The sequence below is a fragment of the Gracilinanus agilis genome, chromosome 6, assembly GCF_016433145.1.
Source record: "Gracilinanus agilis isolate LMUSP501 chromosome 6, AgileGrace, whole genome shotgun sequence".
In the NCBI taxonomy this organism is placed as follows: domain Eukaryota; kingdom Metazoa; phylum Chordata; class Mammalia; order Didelphimorphia; family Didelphidae; genus Gracilinanus; species Gracilinanus agilis.
Genome location: NC_058135.1, coordinates 78,101,739 through 78,125,796, shown reverse-complemented (window position 1 = coordinate 78,125,796; position 24,058 = coordinate 78,101,739). Strand labels below are relative to the sequence as shown.

General features: G+C 37.9%; 1 protein-coding gene across 1 annotated transcript in view; it reads right to left on the bottom strand.

Moving 5' to 3' along the window:
- ENPP6 (ectonucleotide pyrophosphatase/phosphodiesterase 6) overlaps positions 1-24,058 on the bottom strand; it is a 163,365-nt gene that overhangs the window by 38,238 nt on the left and 101,069 nt on the right. Inside the window, exons 4-6 of the mRNA XM_044681662.1 lie at positions 16,536-16,677; positions 14,137-14,316; positions 7,927-8,064 (exon numbers count right to left, since the gene is read on the bottom strand). Coding sequence (XP_044537597.1) covers positions 7,927-8,064; positions 14,137-14,316; positions 16,536-16,677 — 460 coding nt within the window. The remainder of the gene's footprint in view (positions 1-7,926; positions 8,065-14,136; positions 14,317-16,535; positions 16,678-24,058) is intronic.

Below are 24,058 nucleotides of genomic sequence, written 5' to 3'. Positions count from 1 at the left end.
ATTCAAAGAACAGAGAAAAGAGGACCACCTATGAAATCGTGAATTTCCATTATATACAGTTTTTAAAACATATATGTTTCAAATTTAACATGGTAGTTCCAACACTGCTTTGCCTATCTGGGCCCCATTCCGCATTTCCGTTTACTCTCTTATAAAAGATATGTTTTCACAACTGTTTCAATAAAATGCATTTCTTTTGTAAGCCTATGTATTTTGTTATATATATATATATATAATTCTTCAAAGAGGTCCCATAGGCTTAACTAGACTGCCAGAGAGGTTCATGATTAAAAAAAAAAAAAAACTCGAACCAAATTAAAATATTAAAAAACCCTTGCTATATGATCCCCCCTAATGAAATTCGTGACCATTCAAAGGAGATTGATTGGTCTAACAATCTAAACAAACAAAAAGCAAATAGTCATAGAATGCCTATTTTCTAAACTGTGGCATGCAGTTGCATGGGCACCTTTCTTGCAACAGGCCATCTCCCTTGTAGACATGTTCTCTCCTCCTGTTTGGCATCTTTGTTCTGTTTTTTCTAGAACACTCCACATGTAGAAATTTCTGCTACATGATATAGTGAAAGCCTTGCTAACCAATCCCTGGAGCCTTTTTGCCTGTGGCATCGGAGGTAGGAAACCAATCAGATATTTTTAAATGAGATCCATCCTTTCTCATTGACACCACTTGACCCTCTGCGTCCCTGAGCTGCCCTAAAGTGTCAGAAAAAGAAGCCAGGCATTCTCATACTTAACTAAAAGTAGACAGTGAGAGACTTGAATAATTTGGGTGCCAGGATTGTATAGTGGCCTCTCACATGATCACTGATGCCTTTCTTCTTCCTGGGTTCCCATCAAAGTTGGGATCTGGTAATATCTCTCCACTGTGGGCAAGATACAAATAAATTTTTTGTCTTTACCCTCCTCTTTCTTTGTCCATTCCCACCCCCACAATGGACCCCTTCAATATCCCATTTTTTGCCATCACAAAGAGCTCATAAGCAACAAAAGTGGGATGTGAACACATGTCCTCTGACTCCAGAATTAATGTTCTTTCCCTACTTCCATTGTGGGGGTGGGAATGGACAAAGAAAGAGGAGGGTAAAGACAAAAAATTTATTTGCATCTTGCCCACAGTGGAGAGATATTACCAGATCCCAACTTTGATGGGATCTTGACTACAGGGCAGGTACTCTATCTATTATGCCACCTAACTGCCCTAAAGACCTAATATTACTAACCAATCTGTGAACTTCCCTGTCTTCAGACCATCTAAAGCCAGCTAGGTTCATGGTTAATAAGTTAATTCATCAATACACATATGGACCGGTAGATGGACAATGAGCTGGGCCCAGAATGGAAAAGGAGGAGGAAATTAGGCTAAATAGCATTTGGGAATTACCCTTTGACTAAAAAAAAAGCCTCTATTTTTAATATTCTAGTCATGTGCCAAATGCTCAAATACTAGTGTCTCTGAAGCCCTGAGGATGCAAATCAATAATCATTTATTAAGTACCTCATATGTGCTAATGTTATGGATAAAAAGGGGGTACACTAAAGTTGGGGGTGCTCTACTTCCCTTGCCGAGTGACAGAGGGGTAGAAGGTGATTGAGGTAATAGGAGAGGAATGAAAGAATGACTGGGTTTAGGGAGGAATGGACAAGGCGGTATTAGGATGGTAAGGGCACAGAGTGAGGTGTTCAGGAGAGGCAGCTGACACAGACTAGATACCCAAGCTAGAGACAGAGGATATTGGGGTAATAGACTGAACCTTTCCAGGCAGGAAAGGTACTTTTACAGACACAAGGAATAGGGCCAGACAGAAGTGGTTTGAATCTGACTTGAGGGCTTTCTTATCAGTTTCTCAAGTCCTCAAAGGAGGAATCACAAGGCTCTTCCCTGTCAGTGAAACTGAAGGGATTCAGGAGGAAGCATTGGGCAACTACTTCCTCCCAAGATGGATGCCTCCAGTTTCCCTCAGAAAATAAAAGAGAATTATTATTTCCCCCTTTGCCCTTGCCTGGTTTCTTCAATACAAAGATTCTCCAGAGGGTTTGATTAGGTAACCAAGGGTTTTATTAATGTTTCAGGATTGTTCTCAAGGAGAGAGGGGTTCAGGATTTCTGACAACTGCTATGGAGAAACTCAAGATGGGAGAGGGTCTCAGGAATGGGTTAGACTGAGAGAGAACCTGCTCTCTCAACCTGGGAAGATCTGGCTGCTTTTAAGGTAGAGGGTATACAAAAGGGATAGTTTGAATTCAAGGATGTCCTACTTGCCTATGGGGAAAACTAAACCCACAAAGTCTTTCCACTAAAAACCCAAAAGCCACCCTGCCTCCCAGAGCCCCAGGAAAACAGGCAGGGAAAGCAGGGAAGTAATATGGAGAAGGTCAGGGAGAGGTCCAGAGAAATTAGCTAGGTACAAATTATCCAAAGACAAGGCACAGGCCAAAGCAAACCAAAAGCCAAAATAGAGCTCTGGTTGATCCTTTCACTCTGCTCAAGCATCAGGGACCAACTAAACTTTCTCTTAGAATTCTAAGGCTTCTAACTACCAGAAGTTTTCAGTTGGCCCCCTGCAAGAGCAAAAGCCCCTCTTGCATCTTTTGCATTACACTAGATACTAAACAGATGACACAGAGAGCAAAGAAGATGGTGGCATGTTAACAAAAATGACTTGTATGTAGGAAACAGGCAGCTGGATAGAATACAGGATTTGGCTTTGGGAAGACCTAATTTTGAATCTTGTCTCTGGTATTTACTAGCTGTGTGATCCCAAACCTCTTTGTGCTTCAGATTCTTCATCTCTAAAATGGGTATAATCATAGCCCCTACTTCATCCTCACAGAGCTGTAAGGATCATTTGAGTTAACATTTATAAAATACTTTGCAAACTCTCAAATGCTATATAAATGACAGCTATTATTATTAAGAAGTATCCTAAAAGATATAATTGAGGATGTATTTGACCAGGAAAAAAGGATGTTAGTCACATCAGAAAAAGTAGATCACTAGACTCCAATCCAAATATTTGTGAAATGTTAAGATCAGAAAGGAAGACTTCAGATGTGTGGGATCCAGAGATATAACAAGGAGTTGTTGTGCTGGGAGGATGGGAAGAAGGCAGAGGGTAGAGTAGGGAACTTACCTAGAGTATAACTTTTGTGGATGAGGAGGACACTGTGTGGCCCCAGGAGGGTTTTTCCCTGCTGTGAGAGACTGATTGCTATTGGGGAGGTTGGGGGTGATGGGCTAGAGCTGAGGTGTAGCTGTTGGGAGGACTATGCTAATAGCCCACTAAGTTATCTGTTTGCCCCTATCTAGCCTCTCTTCCACAAGAGGGTACCAATAGGGTCCCAAGTCTTCTCAGTAGCTTCCTACACAGAGGACCATTGAAAAAGTGGATTGCTCCCAGTGTAGACCCTATGACCCAGGATAATAAGAAGTAGCATGAATCCAACCCCACATCTTTTATGTCATGCAATATGGCCACTTGGATGTAGACGAGACATCTGTAGCCACCACCAGACCCTAGCAGAAGTCAATGGCTACTCCTTTGTCTTGGTTTCTTCTAATATTTCAGGTGAAATCCAAGGGCTAAGCCCGACATTTCATCTATCCTGCCACCTTTCAAAATAATTTTTTTTTCAAAATAATTTTTTTTTCAAAAGAAAATTTGAAAAAACTCTGCTTAGGAGATTCTGGTGAGATATTGTCCCATTTCCCTCAAAATTTTCAATTCAATAAATCCAATTTGAAAAAAACATACATTTACTGATTTTTATTATTTGGCAAGGGCAGCCAAGTGGCACTGTGAATAGAGTACTGAGCCTGAGTTTGAATCTGGCTTCAAAGACTTACTAGTTGTGTCACCCTGAGCAAGGTGCTTAACTCTGTTTACCTCAGTTTTCTCATCTGTAAAATGAGCTGGAGAAGGACATGGTAAACCACTCTAGTACCTTTGCCATGAAAACCCCAAAATAGTCACAGAAAGTTGAACCCAATGTTGATAGGCTGAAAATGTTGAAAAACAACATTCATGCTATTATTATCTGGCCCTGGAAGGGCAGAGACAAAATGAAAGGATATCTACCTTCACAGAGCTTCCTTCACTGATAGAGTATGCATGTATTGATGATGCAAAATATATTTTTCAGGAGGGAATGCTAATCATTATGGAAAACTAGGCAGGGGTAAGCCAGGAGGGCTTTCCAGATGTGGGAGAGGTCCCGAATTTTTGACATGGCAACATGAATGGAAAGGAAAAGAAAGAAGAGCAAGTTGATGCAAAGGAGCATTATGAAATAAAGCTGAAAAGGAACCAAACTGTGGAAGGCTTTAAAGAGCCAAGAAGGTGTTGCATCTCATCTTTAAGGGTAATGGAGAGCCACTGAAAAATTTTTAGGTTCAGGAAAGTCATGGTCAGGCTCTATTTTTAAGACTATTAAGTTAGCAGCTGTATTTTATGACTCAGAAAATAATCCAGTGCCCAAAAAGAAAGTCACCAGAATTTCAATGTAATTAGACATTGCTATTATACGCAAAGTCTGAACTAGGACCTATAAATATCGAGATAGATAGAAGTTTTGTTTTTAAGGAGCTGACAGTCTAATAATGTATGAGGAACTAACAGATTGAAGGAAGAGTAAGATAAAGAATAATCTGGACAAAGTGACATGAAAAAATGGAGAAGTGATGGGTTCAAATGTGGCCTCAGATATTTCTTAGCCATGTGACCCCGGGGCAAGTCGCTTAACCCCCATTGCCTAGTCTTTACCACTCTTCTGCCTTAGACCCAATATACAGTATCAATTCTAAGATGGAATATGAAGATTAAAAAAAAAAGAAATGAATTGAATGGGAACAGGATTTTTACCATTAATATCTCCACCAATGTGAAAGTCATCCTAGGTTCATCAATAACAAAGGGAACCAAATGTTAAATGTTTTAAAGCTGGGGGGGGGGGGGTGGAGAAGGAGGAGGTGTTGGGGAAAGAGAGTGGAAGGAGGCTGGAATTGTGGGATTTCAACAGTTGGCCCCAACCAAACCACTATCAGCTGTCACTGACTCAGCTGTTTTTCTAATCATGTCAAAACCAGGAAGCAATCACGGCTAACCATGCTAATGCAAGCCCAGAGAGACCATGCATTCAAGAGCGAGATTTAGCTATGGCGCAGATGTGAGCAATGGTCCAACAAAAGAGCTTCATCACATGGGCTGGCATGTCGGTTAAGTAACAATATACAATATTCTTTTTCCATTTGTGGGGCTATTTTGCAAATAGGAATGTGAGAGATTAATAGACCTGGCACAGAGTAGCAAACAGGGATCTAGGAGAGAGTTTTCAATTCTCTGCAGCCAAGAAACTATAATAAACAGTAGAGACTTCAAAGAAAAAGTCTGAGCCAATAAGAAAAGACAGTGTGTTCAAGGTCTCTTTCTTGAGATTTTTAGCAGAAAAATAAATAAAGTCTCAATACTTCATTAAAATAGGATCTCAAGGCATCATTTCCTTTACTAGACCCTAATAATGGATGGAAATAAAACATTTATGGAAAAAGGAAACAAAGGAATGTCTACGTAGTTGAGGTGATCAGGAGAAACCATCAGAAAAGGGAAGATTCTAAAAAGACAGAGAAATAACAGCTTCAACTCAAGTAATTATCAATAATTAGCAAGGTTTCCTTTTTTTATTTGCCACTTACTTAAAATTAGAAAATAAAAAACACCCTACCTTCCATCTTAGAATCGGTAATATGTATTGGTTTCAATGCAGGAGATAAGGACTAGCCAATGGAGGTAAATCACTTGCTCAGGGTTGCAAGGTTGGGAAGAGTCTGAGGTCACATTTGAACCCAGGACCTCCCATCTCTGGACCTGGCTCTCAATCCACTGAGCCATCTAGCTGACCCCCTTAAAACGTTTCCTTTTTTAACAACATTTTATTTTCCTCAATTACATGTAAACACAATTAGCACTTAAAATGTTTTTCATGTTTATCTTCTGTGTGGGATTTCAGCTACATTAAAAATTACTACTTAATGTACTTCTGTCTTTTAGGAATAAAACACCATCAGGATTTTCCCCCTGCCGTCATTTCTTCCCAATCTTTACTTCCTTGGAGAAGAGGGCAATGAAGATGGAAGGAAAAGGGCAATGGCAGTTGAGTCATCATTCCCAGCTCATGCTCTATCCTCAGCTACGGTTCAGTATCAACTTGGAAATAGATCTCTAGTGGAGTACTCCAAGGATCAGTGCTTGCTCCTGGTCCAGTTAACATTTTTATCAAAGAGTTTATGAATGTTTATCAACAAATTTTCTCAATGAGGCAGAAATGGTAAGCTTAACAAATTTCCAGATGATATATGTCTAGGTGGGATAGATAACAGATAGAATGACAGAGTCAGGATGAAGAAATATGGTGCCCTGGGGAACTAGGTGGCTCAGTGGATCGAGAGCCAGACTCAGAGACGGGACATCCTCAGTTCAAATCTGACCTCAGACACTTTCTACCTGTGTGATCTTGGGCATGCCTCATTGCCTAGCCTTTACCTCCTTTCTGCTAGCTACCTAAAACCCCAGCAAATCTATGTGAAATGGTTCCATTCCAATGGAGAGAATAGTGTTCCACTGATCAAACATGTCCTTGGATGCTAGAAAAGAGTTACACCTCTTTATTTTAATTAATTGCCCTACTTAATGCAAAGCCTGAATCACTCAAGGTTTTTTGTTGTTGTCAAGTTACAGGTAAAAAGTGACAATAACCACCTGAGTCCAGAGTTCAAAATCACTAATAATCAGGGATACAGAAGTCACCTCACACCTTCAAGTGGGTCAGGATGCTAAAAAAATCGGAAAAGAAATCGTTAGAAAGACTATGGAAAGAAACACATTAAATCCATAGCTCATGGCACACCGAATTGGTGTAATTCTTCTAGATACAGTTGGGACTTAGGTAAGAAGAGGTACCAAGTTATTCATTTCCCAAGGACCCACTACTGAGACTATACACCAAGATTAATGACAGCACCATTAGTTCAAGAATGTCACTACTAGAATTATTTGTGAAAACAAACAGCTGGAAAAATTATACTCCCTCAAATTGTGGAATGGCTTAAGAAATTATGGTAATTAATGGAATGGAATATTACTGTAGCATGAAGAATGATGACTATGAGGAATTTGGAAAAACCTAGGAAAGACTTGTATGAAATGATGTGGAACAAAGTAAGAAATAGAGCCAAAAGAGCAATATACACAATGTAAGTGAAATCGACAACAGAAAATGAAGAAATACAATGATCAGGGTAGTACCCTATCCAAATTAAATTCAATTTGAATTCTATTTATCAATATTCAAATATTAGATATTAGATATACATACATTATATATAATTAATATTAAAATAATTTAATTTAATTCTATTTATAATTAATTACATTCTAATAGAAAGATATTACAAAGAAGAATGGTGACCAGGAAATGGAATTTTAATCTAGATCAGTGGTTCTTAACCTGTAATCTTACTTTAGGGAAAAGAAGAATTTTTTTTAAATAACTATTTCTCTCATCCAACTGCCAAAGAAGCCCATATGAAAATTAATATCCTCTGCCCTAAACAGTCACAGGCAATGTGCTTTATAAGGCAGTTGATATAGGTGTTTGTTAAGAGGGAACTCTTGTGTCCAAATAAAATACATCAACAACGTTTAAAAATCAGTTATAGGTAAAACAGCCCATTTCCTGATTTGGTAACTGAACTACACACACTTTCACTTTTTAAACATGAAAATTTGAAAACGGATGATACTGAGGTAGCACATATTTGTGTGTGGGTGGATGAGGAGAACTTAAACACATACTTTTAAGTTGTTGAATAATTTTTATGATTTATCCTTAGCATATTTTCCATACTTTACCTGGGTGATGAACCATCCTTTATCAGCCACTAATGTCAGAGGAGACACAAATTTGCCATTCTTATAATGAAACCTGCTAGGAATTGCCTCTTTCTCATAAACGGTCATGTGTTCCACCAGCTTCAGTTTGTTAAACACCTGCCAAGGAAACCAAAGAATGATGTTTTAAATTATTCCTGGTTTATAATGAGCGATTAAGGTCCTAAACTGGATAATCTTGACTTTAGCAGAATAATCACAATCTGGTGAATAGTGCAAAGGACAAATGAAAGAAGATTCCATTTGTAAAACACATAAGAAAGTGGTTTCTACCATTGGACACAGAAGGCACAGTGGCACTGAGGGAGCAACCATTTCTCAACTGAAACATAAGTGCATTTAGAGGAGCCAGTCCAAGATAGGGAAGAAGAAGGGTTTTTTCATTTATTTGGAGCAAGGTGCAAGTGATGTATGCCTTCCTGATTGTATGTGGGTGTACACATATATACATATATGCATATATTATGGATATATATGTGTATACATATATATATATATACAGAGAGAGAGGGAGAGAGAGGGAAAGAAAGAGAGGGAGAGAGAGAGTATACCTGGTTTATATTTATGACATATATATATATATATATATATGTGTGTGTGTGTATATATATATGTAAACCAGGACCCCTTAGTTCATTCAGTTGGTCTATACAAGAGAGTATCATCCATACAATTGAAGACTTTAAATGATAAAACTTTCTGCTTTTTGATTATGTTGTTGATTAGAATATGGCTAGGTTATTAGGAGCTTTAAGCACCAAACATATGTTTTGCATTTGATCCTGGAGATAATAGGGAACCATTGAACTTTATTTCATTTATTTATTTGTTTGTTTGTTTGTTCATTTATTATTATTATTATTATTTTATTCCAAATTTTACAAAACCCAAGAAACAAGCATTTCCATATAAAATGGAAAAAGATAGCACACACAAATGAAATCACAAATCCCCTATAAATTTAACTTATTTTTTATATCTACACAATAATTCCTGTCCACAAGTGCCCCAGTTCCTCCTCCACTCTTCCTGTGTCACAAAAGATCAAGGTGGCCAATATGCACATATAAATTAAGTCTTTTATATTTCACCTTTCTGTTTACTTTTTGAAAGTAATGTTCATAATTTATCCTTCCAGCATTAATTCTGTGGCTCTGTATAACATTCTCCTGGTCCTACTCATTTTTCTGTTCATTATCTCTTATAGTCCTTTCCAAATAAAAAAAAAATCAGTCTGTTCATAGTTTCTTATGATGCAGTAGTATTCCATTACAAACTTATACCACAATTTGTTCAGCCATTCCCCAACTGATGGGCATTCTGGCATCTCCTCAGTTTCCAATTCTTTGCCACCACAAAGAGAGCTGCTATAAATATTTTGGAACATATGGGTTCTTTTCCTTTTTCCCTGATCTCTTTGGGAAACAGACATTCCTTGGTCTAAGGGTATATATACACTTTTATAACTCTCTTGGTAAAACTCCAAATTGCTCTCCAAAATGATTGAATCATTTCACAGCTCCACCACAGTCCATTAGTGTCCCCATTTTCCCACATCCCCTCCAACATTTGTCATTTTGTCCTTTTGTCATTTTAGCCAGTCTGATGGGTGTGAGGTGATATCTCAGAGTAGTTTTGGTCTGTGTTTTTTTAATCAGTAGTGATTCAGAACATTTTTTCATACACCTATATATATGGCATTGGTTTCTTTATCCAAAAATTATGTGTTCATGTGTTTTGCCCATTTATCAATTGGGGGATGGTCCTTATTCTCATAAATTTGACAAAGTCCTCTATTTAATTTAGATAGGAGACCTCTATCTGAGAGGATGGCTATAAAAGTTTTTTCCCTCAATATCCTGTTTTCCTTCTAATCTTGGAAGCATTTATTTTATTTGTACAAAAACTTTTTCATTTTAATGAACTCAAACTTATCCATTTTATATTTCACACTGTGACTTATAAATTCCTCTGTTAACCACAAATTTGAAGTTAGTGTCTTCCCTTTTCTTCTAATTTACTTTGGTATCTCCTTTTATGTTTAGATCATGTATCCAATCATTGGATTTTATCAAATAGAGGAGTGACATAGTTTAACTTTAGGAAAATTGCTTTGGTGACTGAATGGAGGAAATTCTGGAGACCTGAAGGCAGGAAGATCCACTAGCAGATCATGGCACTAGTCTAAATATGAGGCGATGAGGGCCTATATCAGTTTGGTGACAATGTCAGAGGAGAGAAAGGAGTTTATTTGAAAGATGTTGCAAAGGCAAAATCAACAGGTCTTGGCAACAGATTTGATAGGGAGGGTTGAGGGACAGTGAGGAATTAGGGATGACTCTTAGGTTGGGATCCTGAGAATTTGGGAGAGTGATGCTGCCCTTTAGAGTAATAGTGAAGATTGTGATGTGGGCAATGCTAATTAGGTCTCATCCAAAGAATTGATTGACAGCTCAGATTGACTCCATTGCCAGGAAACAAGTTTAATTATAAGAGAATATAGTAACAGAATGGTTACAGATAATTAGCTAGCTAGTACAGTAAGTAAGGTAGAAGGTCAGTAAGTAAGTCACCAAAACAAGGTAAGTAAAGGGTGGGCAGGAGTTTTCAGGAATGCTTTTTATTTTGAGTAGTTCCTAAGGAAGGGATCATTTGTTTGGGCAGTTGTTTCCCTCTCATTTCCAGGGAACTGATGTCACTTTACCCATGGTCTACTTTAGTCTGCATGGCTTTAACCATGGTTCACTCTATTTGCCCACTACAGGGAGGGTGTGGGTGAAAACTGTAAAGTAAATGGGATTCTGATATGTTCATCACCTGGGATAACTTTAGGTTACTTTTGCCTAATGCTGTGCAGACTCCAAAGGAAGACAGTGAGTGCTGAAATTGAAACTAGACCTGTGTGTAACTAGGAAATAGAACCACCTGTACTTACTGTCCAAAGACTCCCAAACAAAGACTTAGGTTATATTTTAAGATTGATGTGAAGTTTTCTCATAATTGTGAAGCTAAGCAACTCATATGTCTCATCTGAAAGGCAGCCCCATTCTAATCAACTAGTTATCGTTCCTACATTCTTTTGGTTGTTTACAGCTACCTGGAAGGGTTTTGGAGACATTTCAGCCCACATCAATAGGAATAGAAGGGAGTTTAGCTGGGAAAGGGGGGGGGGTGTAATAATGAGTTCCATTTTGGATGTGTTGATTTTAAGATGTCTACTAAACATTCAGTTCAGGATGTCTGAAAGGAAATTAGAGATTCAAGATTGGAGATCCACAGAGTTTAAGGCAGGAAAGGTAGATCTGAGAATCATCAGTAGAGAAATGGTAATTAAATCCCTGGGAACTGAAGTAGTAAAGAGGGAGAAGAGTAGAAGAACCCAGGATGGAATTTTGTGAGACCTCTATAATTAGAGGGCATGATTATTTGGAGCAGGATCCAAAAAAGAAGACTGAGAAGGAATGGACAAGTAGGAAGGAGGAGAACCAAGAGGGAACAGTGCCTGGTATAATAAATATTTATTGATTGATTAAATGCCTACTTATTTAAGGTCCTGCACTACATATTGGTGAGACAAATACAAAAATGAGATATTCCTTGCCCTCAGGGAGCTTATATTCTAATAGGATACAACACATATGGGAAAATGGTGATCGGAGAAGACAATTTTGGCGTAGGAAGGCACAGGAACTGTGACTGGAAGATCTCTGCCCATGGTGGGTTTAGGAAAGACACCAAACAAACTCATAGCATGTAGCTTCATATATAATAAACTGTTGGGAAAATGTGCAGAAAATTAATAAAACTCTTGCAAAAGGATTTCTATTTTTTAGCTTTTATCAAACTTCACCTTAAGTGGAAATTCTTCTTTAACTAAAATGGGAGTTTTCAGCACATAATCTTTGGGTTTTCCCAGGCATGCAACATAAAATTCTCTCTCATCGTCTCTTGAACTTGTAACTTTTTATGTGTGGAAGACGATGCTTTTTGGCAAAGGAACCTGACTTAGTTTGGGATCAAGATTTATTTACGAATATCTTTGTTTCTGTCATTTACTTTTCAAGGGTGTCATTAAATCTTCTTTGAGCTCTCTGGGTTTATGGTGGACTCTGGCTACTAGGCTTGAGGCTTTTTTTACTTGTCGAAATGAAGTTCACAAGATACGCCAATAGTCTTTAAAGTTTTAAAGTGTGTTTTATGATAAGCAATGGTTTTGAGCAACTGCCTGATCCATTTCTAAGAGAAATTGGCTTTATAGTAGGAGGCAGAGGGGTTGATAGCAAAAGTCTCATCCTATTTGGTTCAAAAGAGATGGAAACCTTGTGTCTGAAGCAATGCTGTGGCCCACAAGAAGAAAGGTGATTATGCATCTATCACCCTCTCCCAGCCAGACCAGGAAGATGAGGAAAAGGAGGAGAAGGAGGAAGATTTGAACACAGGACTTCCTAATTCTGTTCGCATACTCCACAGTTCATATGTTCCAGTGTGCAACCTAGATGCCTCTATGGGGATCAATTAGAAAAGTGAGGAATATTTAAAGAAGAGAAGACTTGATAGGTGGGTTGGGGAAAGGACTGGGGCTATCATGTGGAGGAGGAATTCGGTTTTTTCTACTTGCCCTCCAGAAGGCAGAAAAAGGGAGCAATGGGGGAAGTGACAGATAAATTTTGATTTAATATGAAGAAAAGTTTCCTAATAACTAGAACTATCCCAGAGTAGAATAGGTTATTAGCTTGGAAGGTAGTATGTTAACCCTCACTAATGGGCTTCAAGCAAAGGATAGATGACTGTTTGCCAAGTGGAATAGTTAAAGTAGCCTTTATGGTACTTTCCAAATCTGAGTTTTTAGAATTCTATGTGGTTATCTCCAAATATCCCATTGGTGGCTGCAATGATTATAACAAAGACTATTTGTTTTCTATACCTAGAGATGTCCCTAGCCTGGCAGCTGGAGTGCACGAACAGAATAAGATTCATGTGGGCAGCCAATGAAGCACTGGCCCATTATTAGATAGATAAGTAGTGAGTCTGGGACTCAAATGGATCTGTGTGTAATTGTGTGAAAATCCTTCTGCAATGTGTGTTTTTCCCTCCATCAAAGGAGATCACAACCTATCTATGCATATCCATGCTGGATATTTTCTCATAAATCTGCCTTCCTTTCATTCTCTTGACAGGGCATGGAAACCAATAGAACAAACAGAATGTCTAACAGTTATTCTTTGGTCTCATTATGGCACTAGTCCATTTTTTATAGTCATAGTCCTCCAATGGCATCCTTTATACTGCTTTCCATATGAGATCACAAAACCCTAAAATACCTTTCCATGATCAGAGGGCCATTATGCATCTGGTGACATTAAATCAATCAGCCGTGTAAGTCCATTATTTCTAATTATTTTTAAACCAAATAGTCCCGTCTAAAGTAAGTGGATTAACAAGAGAAGCAAAGCATTTACAGAACTGTGGATAGCAACTCCTACAAGAGGCAATTTGGGTGTCACACTTTGAATAGTGTCTAGTGCACCAAATCATAGCATCTCAAAATTGAAAGAGATCTCAGAAATTATTTGACCTTATGCATACCTGAATATGGACCCCTTCTACAACATCCTAGACAAGTAGTCATCCAGGTACTACCTGAAGACCTCCTTCAGGTAATAAATAGCTCAATAATACCTCCCAAAGCAGCCCACTCTATTTCTAGATAGTTCTAATGGTTAGGAAGTTTTTCTTTACATTGCATCAAAATTTGCCTCTCTCCAACTTCTATCCATTGGTGCTAGTTCTTCCCTCTCTGGTTCTAAGCCAAACAAATCTAATCTGTCTTTTGCATCACTACATTCACCTCCTTTGAAATATTTGTCATACTCCCCTTTCAGTTTGCCCAAATCTTTTCTTCTCTGGGCAGAATATTCCAACTTTCTATGGTGACCCCACAAAATCGGACTGGTTTGACTATTGCACACCAGGACTGAGAAAAAAGGGAACCGAAATGCTGCTTCTTCCTTATCCAGATAGCAGTGCAACTTCAAAACTAATCCATGGGTCATAACCTCAGCTGTGTCTCTCTGCCCCTCAACACATCAACATCAGAAATGATGACAGTTAAGTAGTAAAAGAAAATCCCTCTGTAAGCCTTCCCCATGCCACCCATACAACATTTCTTGCCTCGGAATATTTCCCAGGCGCTGGCCAGAGGCTCACAACAGGACCCTGGTCCTTCATTTGTAGCAGATCCTCCAAGTTGATGTGTTCCTTCAGTTCAATCACTTTGTCCATCCAGAAAATGTCAGTCATTCCATGATCCGAGAAGAGAATGACATTTAGCTCATAATCCAGCCCCCATTCCTGTTGAGTTGATGGAGACAATGGTCATAATCAAATGAGAAAACCCTTTTCCCTTTTTTTGAAATTGTAAATTGAAAGAGAAAGGAACATCTTTCAAGTCTGACTTTAATGGTCTATTGATTTGCAGGAGACAAAGAATAAATTGTCTCTTTTAAAAGGTTTTCTACGCTCTTCGTTTGGAAATTCTGGGGTATTCCTATGCACTTTTTCTAAAAAGCAAATAGACAAACAAGTGACAAGTTTTTGTAAGGTCACCTGTTCAGTCTTAGCTCAAAATCGTTCACAGTAGCACTCTGATGTGTAATGTGGAGTACAGATCTAAGTTCAATTACTTTATTTTTTTTAAACCCTTCCCTTTCATCTTGGCATCAATACTATGTATTGATTCCAAGGAAGAAGAGGGGTAAGGACTAGGCAATGAGGCTTAAGTGACTTGCTCAGGGTTATACAGCTGGGAAGTGTCAGAGACCAGATATGAACCCAGAACCTTCCTTCTCTAGGCCTGACTCTCAATCCACTGAGCCACCCAACTGACCCTAAGGCCAATTACTTTAAAAAATCATTCCCAAAGGATGGTTCAAGGATCCTCAGTGGTTCCTGAGATCCTTTCAGGAATTCTGAGAGGTCAAAAGCATTTTTGTGATAATGCTAAGACCTTTTAATTTCTAACTGGTAAATATCAATAGATATAATTCATATAAAATCTCTTTGGGGTACTCAATAATGTTTAAGAGTATAAAATGAACATGATTAATATGGAAATATGCTTTGCATAATTGTACATATATAAACTATATCAAATTGTTTGCCTTCTCAATGAGGGGGAAGAGGAGGGAGGGAAAGAATTTAGAACTCAACATTTTTCAAAAGAATGTTAAAAAGTTTTTACATGTAATTGGAAAATTAAATATTTAAGAATTTTTTAAATTTCCATGTGGTGTGCTAGAGGGGAGAATATAAAATGATCCTTTGAAAAGTTTGAGATGCCTTTCCTGATCCTTTTAATTCTATTAATTATCTTCTATTATGTATGTATGTGTGTATATATATATATATACACATATATATGTATGTATGTGAGGAAGTCAACTGGGTGATGGATTGGAAAGACTACTGAGTTTGAAGTCAGGAAGATTCATCTTCCTGAGTTCAAATCTGGCCTCAGGCACCTACTAGCTGTATGACCCTGGGCAAGGCATTTAACCCTATTTTCCTCAGTTCCTCATCTGTAAAATGAGCTGGAGAAGGAAATGGCAAATCACTTCTGTGTATTTGCCAAGAAAACCCCAAATGAGGTCTTGAAGTGTTGGTCATGACTGAAAAACTATTAAACATGTGCATGTAGATAGACTGTTAGATAGATAGACACAGTCACAAACTGATAGACAGATAGATAGATAGATAGATAGATAGATAGATAGATAGATAGATAGATAGATAGATAGATAGATAGTTTGTTCATAGCTGTCTCCCTCATTAAACTATGAGCCCTTTGAGAACAAAGATTTTTTTGCCATTTTTTTGTATCTCCAGCTCTTAGTACTGTACCTGGTACATGGAAGACGCTTAATTCATGCCTATTGACTGGCTGATTTTTTCTTTTCAAAAAACTTTGACAAATATCTTATCATGTCAAAGAACTTTGACATAGCTCAACAAACTTATGAAGCAAGATAGGCAAACATCATTTGTTGTTCCAGAAATGAGACATATGTAGAGGGTTTAGGGGAGGTTGCTCTAAGATCACATAGCAGCTAGTAAATGATAAGAGTTGGGGAGCAGAAGTCATGTCTACTGACTCTAAGTTCTGTGAGCTTCCCACTAAACTGGAGTTGCCAAATTGGCCATAATAGCAGCATTCTGGAGAACTGGACCAGGTCTCTCAGTGAAGAATAAAAATAATTATTCTTAATAATAAGAAAAACATAGCTCAAGTTCATGTCAATATCATGACTATGACTGGATAGTGACAGCCTTTTGCTTCTTGGAGCTTCATTAGTTGGATGAAAAAAAAACCCATCAAAGCTCCAAGCTGAGAGAGAACATGCAACCCACCAGCATGCTCACTCCTGCTTTTGCCATTTTAACACTTACCATGTAGGGAGTTAATAATGAGAGAGACTATCTTGAAGGAGTGGAACAGTCAAGAAGACAAAAGAAAGAGTAAGGAGAGAGAAAGTCAGGACAGCTGACACACATTTTTCCTTGCTTTAGGTCACCTGGATCCACATGATCATATGTAGTAGGACTGTATCCAGAGCTTCGAGGGCATTTTTTGTCTGATTCGATGAAGGACCATAATGATGTCCTTCCACATCAATGCGTTCATAATAGATCGCAGCCATATCTGTTTTGCCATTCCTGGAGTTCCAAAAGAAAAAGATATTCAATATATAGTCAATGACTTTATTGTCTACTCCTCGAGGATGGACTAGAGTGTTAAAATATCTATTCAAGCTTTTGGATGTTTTATCCTGGTGTGCAGGGCATTGTAGGTCCTCAGTAGCTAAGCCGATGGACCACATGGTCTTTGGCACAGTTTGTCAAACTGAAAATTTTCAAATATCAGCCCAGTAGAAATTGTTAAAGGAGGAAAAAATGTCTCACTGGTTAAAGTTGTAAGGATTTAGCACCAGAGGGGTGGGTCACAGCAATTTCCAAAGCTGTCTTCTGAGGCATGAAGAATGGAGATCTGCATTTGAGGAGGGAAAAGGGTGCTGACAGCAGTGAATCATAGATATTTTAAAGTAAACACTCCTAAAATGTATCCTGTAGGATAAAATTAAAAATGATAACTTCACTCATGATCAAATACACTGCCCACCTCCAGACAGAAGGGTTATTGAGTCAGTGTATTGAGACAGATTCTTTTTTTGGACATGGCCAATTTCAGAATTTGTTTTGTTTAACTACATATTTTGTAACAGATTTTGTTTTTCTTGCTTTCTTAATGGGGAATGGGATGAGGAGTGAGAGGGAGGGAATGCAGATCCACCAAATAAAATAAAACTGAATTTATAAAAGATACGTAGATGGGTAGATCCTAAGAAAACAGGAATATGAAATTTAGAATTACTGAATGAAGCTATTTGAGGAGAAAGAATGTGAAATAGAAGATAAGTGTAGATAGAAGGAGCTGTGGGTATAAAGACTCCATAGATGTGACCAATGCATTTTACCAACCACTATGGGTAACCTCATCTAGATTATCCATAATTAGTGGATTCAAAAATGCATGGGAACTATTTGCCCTAATTTAATGAATTTGTACAGTGTTTCAATTTTCTTTGTTCCCCTGAGTATAAATCAATGTAAGACCCAATATTCAGGAGCCCCTGTTAGTCTGCTCTCCAGGGATACAAATTAACACATCGCTGGACCTCATGAATGCTGAGGGAATGGGATCAGAATGAAGAAGCTTTGATTGTATCACAGACTGGCACATATTCTTTGTATTTTTTTTTAATCAATGAATCACAACTAGGTAAGTTCTCTATGACCTTGAGTTGAGTCCTTATTTCCTTAAGGCCAGAATTGGACTATTACACCAATTCTTATTATTTACATATTTATGTATCTATTCATTTAAGAATCTGTGTACCCATGTACATAGCATTTATTTACATTTGTTTACTAACATCTGGATATTTCTCCTTGTTTCTTAGTATCTGCTTATCTCTATATTTCTCCAAATCTAGACCTGAGATTTCACTAATATAGAGAACTCTCTTTGTATATCTATCTATGTATCTATGCATCCATCTATATCTGTGTATCTATGTATATGTCATCTGCCTATATATATTTGCTTATTAATGTCTACCTACCTATTGATTTATCTATCTATCCTTATTTCTTAATATCTACCTATCTCTATGTTAATATTGTTATTATCTGCCTATCTCTATTTCTATCTATATTAACATCTGCCTCTTTCTATCTCTATTAAGACCAGTGATTTCATTAATATAGAGAACTCTCTCCATCTAGACAAATTAGCAACTCATCTGTAGCTCAAATTAGAGAGTTACCTAAAGGCACTTAGAAGTTAAATAACTTGGTCCTGATCAAATAGCCAGTGTATTTGCTGAAACCCTTCCCTCAAGGACAGTTGATGGAGCAGAGGATAAAGGGCTAGACTTAGAGGCTGCAATACCTAAGTTAAAATCTGGCCTCAAACACCTACAAACTGTTTGTCCCTGGTCAATTCATTGACCTCTGGCTGCCTCAATTCTCTCAACTAGAAAATGGGGACAATGGCACCTACTTCCCAGGTTTGTTATAAAAAACCAATGAGATAGTATTGGCAAAATGCTTAGAACAATGACTGACATATAGTAGGTATTTAATAAATGCTCGTTTCCTTTCCCTTCCTCCTCGTTCCATGTCCAGTTCTTTATCTGGTCTACCAATATGTTCCTCCTATGTTTCCTCCATTAAAAATAAAGAGATTGGGGTAAATGGCCTTTGAGGTCCCTTATAATTGTGTGACACACACACACCCCCAGGATTCTATCAATTCCAAACGAAGGAGAGGACTCTAAATGAGGGGATTGGGCTAGGCAACTTCCAAATCCCTCTGATTATATGATCTTTGCAGTCCAGAAAAATCTCAATATGCAAACATTCACTTATGATTTACTTTTGTTTCTTCATTCTTGGACTTCAAGTAGTAATGGGGAGTGTCTCTGAATTACCTGTCAGGAAGCTTTTGAATTGCATTGGTTGGCTTCTTTTAAACTGGGTTCTTTAGAACTTTCTTTGGATTTATATGGAGAATAAACAGGGTATACAGAGTATACAGAAGCATACAGAGTAAGCCCAGCCACTTTGTTCTCTGTTGGTCCCCCTGAACAAATGCTGGGGCTGTAGCGTCTGGAGGGCATGTGATAGAGCCCAGTGGCTGCCTGGACCTGGGAAGCCACTGCCTCCTTCTAGCCCCAGTGTCTGATTTAGTCCTGGCTACACAGGGATCCTGCTGGAGGCTAGAGGCATCCACCTGCAGTTGGAATATTCAGACTAGCAGAAAGGTTTCTCAACTCTGATCTGAAACTTGACTGTATAAGCCAAGAGTTTATACAGGAAAGAAGGCAAGGTAAAGGGAGGGTCTCCTTACTTTAGCCATCTCCCCCGGAGGGCTATTTGCAGCTTCTCACGTGAAGGGCTACAACTGGAAACCAATGTGTGAGCCACAGGGGACCCTTGGGCTTTCCAGCAACCTTTCTAAAACTTTCTATATCTGCCTGCTTCTGTTTCTTGTTTCTTCTGCCCCAGGGCAACTCTTACTTCTCCATCCATGCTCCAACAAGATCCCTGCTTCCATTTTGCCCTTTTGCAGCTCCTCAACTCCCCCTTAAATCACATCTTTTTACCCTTACTTGGGTTTCCTCCCACCTTCATCACTTTATTTAGTTGTCCTGTGTTCCTGAATAGAATTTGCATAGAGGTCAAAGTATTCTGGCCTTTTCCCTCTCTCCACATACTCTTCTATAAAGTATCATTAGGGTTCTCCCTATATTGGAAACAGACAGCCTAGATTCTCCAGGGCTGACTATCCTGATTTCAAAAGACTTTTGTGAGCTGAAGCAGAGCAAAACAAGTAGACTCAGACCAAAATACACTAATTATTACATTAGTGAAAATGAAAAGAATGATAACATTTTTTAGAACTTCTGTTGAGTTGTTTTTTTCATATCATTTCTATTTTCCACTATATTCTTCCCCCCTCCCCAGCCTAGAAAGCCATTCTTCATAATAAAGAATAAGAGGAAGGGAAAAAATTCAATGTATAGAAAAACAACTTATAAAAAATATATGGGAAAAGTCTAACATTATATAGTACCCAAGATCCCTTACTTTTGCAAAGAATTGAGAAGTGTCTTCTCTCTCTCTTTGAGCCCTTAGCTATGGAAATTTCATAGTATTTCATTAAAGAATGACAGATAATCTGAATGCCAAGGAATTATAAAGTCTAAAGTAGCCCTGGAGAAACATTTGAAAAAGTGCCTCCCTTTTTCATAAGAGAGATGGAAGAGTGTGAGTGTGGAATGCTGTATACTCTATTAGAAAGCTACTATGTGAGTTAATTTTGCTTAATATTGACCCTTGTTTAAAAAAAATGAAGATTCCTTTGGTGATAGAGGGGGAAAGTCTCTGGAAATGAATTTGACATAAAAACAGAAAGTCTCAATGACACCCTTAAAAGTAAATCCAAATTGGGTTTACATATTGTTTTCCCACAAAGATCTTCTGATGACTCATCAGAGAATGGAGGCAACCCTGGGTTCTGGAAGATTATTCTAGTAAAGTACAAACTTTGAGAAGGCCTACCACATTGGAAGCCCTTTGAGTAGAGGACCTGGGAATGAGTAACATGGCAATTATGTGGGAATGACATAGCAAAGAGACTTGCCATCAGAGGACAGAATAATACATCATGAATTCCTTGACCAAAGCAACTCATGAAAATGTCTAAGATAAGGTGGGATTTTGATCCTCATTAGTGGATAGTGGATTAGGATCCACACTGACAAAACTATGTTTTCTTGAAGTGTTGAAGTATGCTATTTGGTACTTCTAATAATAGTCGTCTACAAAATTATTTACAAAGGTTTTTCACCAGAGTTCCAATGGAAGTTATGTCTAAAATGAAAGCTTGCCTGCCCTGGTCTAGATCAATAGCAAATTCCTGGAAAGAACAGATGTCAGTGTGCCAATCTTAAACCAATTAATCTTTGATCAGTCACTCAATCAGTATTTAAATTTCTATTATGTGCCAGAAAATATGCTAGGCAGTGGAGAATCCAAAGACAAAATTGAATAATCTCTGTCTTCTGGGAGCTTTAAATTGTAGAAGAGAAACCTGTTTATCAATCAACCCACATTTATCAAGCTCTTAATATGTCCTCAAATAAGACATTTCACTGGCTGGCCTCATACTTGGAATGTTCTCCCTTCTCATTTCTGCCTCTTGGCTTCCATGACTTCCTTCAAATCCCAGTCAAAATCCAGCCTTTTACTTGATCTTCTTTCATTCTAATGTCTTCCTTCTATTGGTTATTCCCAATTTTATGTACACACATATACACATATATATGAATATAAATATATGTTGTCATTCACTTGTTTAGGCTATGTATGACTTGATGATACCATTTAGGTTTTCTTAGCAAAGACACTAGAATGGTTTGTCATTTCCTTCTCCAGTTCATTATATAGATGAAGAAACTGAGACAAACAGCGTTAAATGACTTGTCCAAGGTCACAACAGCAAGTATCTGAAGCTGGATTTGAACTCAGGAAGATGAGTCTTTCTGATTCCAAGCACAGTGCTCTATCCACTGTGCCACTAGCTGCCTTGTATGAATATACACACAGATATCTCATTTGTATATTATTGTTTTCATGTTGTATTCTCCATTAGACTATAAGCAACTTGAGAGCAGGGACTATCTTTTTGCTTTTTTCTGTATCCCTAGGACCTTGCACGTAGTGGACATTCAATAAATTCTATTGACTAACTAACTGTGGTAGCCACTTGGGATAAAAGCAAAAATTAAGTTTAAAAAACCCTAAGTCCTGCTCTCAAGAAACTTCTATTTCTTCAAGGGAAACAAGATATAATTATATAAATATCTACAAAATGAAAATCCAAAATTGTTTACCCTTTTTGAGTCACCATAGCTGAAAGTAGCTTGGAAATGGCCCTAGGGGAGGAGGAGGGAAGAGAATGGGAGCAGAAATACCAACCCTGGCCTATTTCATACAGGTACTAAGTCTGACTTTGCACTTGGATCATCCTATTCTTCTCTGGGAGTAATTGTGAACAATTGCGCGTTCACAAAACATTTATTAAGCACTTACTATGTGCCAGGCATTAAGGATACAAAGATAAAAATGGCATTCTCATCAAAAAGATACTAGATCTAATAAGTTTGTTTTTCCCTTGGGGAAGAGTGGTCAGAGGTGGGGCCAGTAGAGAAATTTAAGTGACCTTCTGTTCTCAGACCTTAGGGATTGTGATTTGAAATGGATGGGCTTCCTCAGAAAAACTAAAGATTTTGTTTTTTCCGAATAGTCATAAATTAGGAATGAAAACAAGGAGGAATGACATCTTATCTGCTTGCGGAAGCTACCACAGCATCCCATGGAGGGGAAGGGTTTCCCATGCCCTTGTGTATCTGTGGCTCAAGGCCAGATCCACACAAGGAAGTCAACAGATTTGAGGGTGGAGAAGGTTACATGATGGAAGCAAAATAGCCTGATAGCTAAACAATTCATTTCACAACTACCCAATTTCTTCTTGAGAAGAAAAGCTCCTATATTTGTTTAGGACATTTTTTTCTTTCTGAAGCCAACTCTGGGAAAAAATAAATGTGAAATGAGGATTACAGGATTTCAGGCTGGAAGAAACCACAAAGTTTCATCCCCTCCCTTTATCAAAAGAGGAAACTAAGTGGCTCAGGGGATAGAGAGCCCAGGATTGGAGATGGGAGGTCCTGCATTCAAATTTGACCTCGGATACTTCCTAGCTGGATAATCTTGGGTAAGGCACTTAAGCTCCATTGCCTAGCCCTTACTACTCATCTGCCTTTGAACCATTACTTAGTATTGATTCTAAGACAGAATATAAGGGTTTTTTTTTTAATCTAATTGATGTTAACTGGTTAAATGATGCTGGGACACTAAACAATGGAATGTATCTAAAATATAAGGGAGATTCTAACTATAACTGGTGATTGATATGGGGGAAGACTCATCAGAATGGCATTTTGGGCTGAGAGCATTAGAGAAAGACACTCCACCCCCTAGGCCTGGAAATAGCCCTAGAATCTTTAGGGGGAAATGTAGCTGTGCCTTGGGGGTCTTAACTCACCATTGTATGAGCATAGGTTGGGATGAGACTCACAGAATCTTTAGATGGGCTACTATACTATATATATATATGTATATATATATATAGTACTATACTATACCTACATATCTATATACATATTACTTGGTCTATCTACCTTCTAGGTTTCCATGCTATAACTGGAAAGAATCACCTTCAAAATAACCTAATCCAACCCCTACATTAAAAAAAAAGGAAACCAAAGACTAGAGAGGTTAATTGATTTGCCCTAGGTCACCTGGATAGGCAGGATTTAAACATAGGCTATTGTGAGGAAAGGACCTTATACGTGTGATTTATTATTATAATGATTATTATATTATATATTGTATATTATTATATTATAATATTTTATTTTATATTATATTATTATAAGTGTCTCTAGGACAAACCTTCTAATGATATTATACTGTTTTATTTCATGTTCTGGGATGTGGTGGGTGATAAATGGATCATAAGGTATAATGTAAGGCACAGTGTGGAGAAAAGAGCATTTGATTTAAAATATCAGAGGACCTGAGTTCAAATCCCAGTTTTGTTAGGTAGTACCTATGTATCTTTTGTTGTCATTCCCTTTCTCTGGACCCCAGTTTTCTCATCTGTAAAATGAAGCGATTGTGCTAGATGACCTCAAAAGATCTTTTCAGCTCTAAATCTTTGATGCTCTGAAAGACTGATTTCCATTTAAGTAAACTTGTTCATCATTACACTTATTAATGAAAATTACTTGGCCCCTCTCTGAGAAGCATTGTGTCAACCCCCCATCAACAAGCTGCAATAGACATTATTTAGGTGTTGCTCACAGATGATATTATCATTATTCACACTTTCTAATGTGTTAGTGACTAA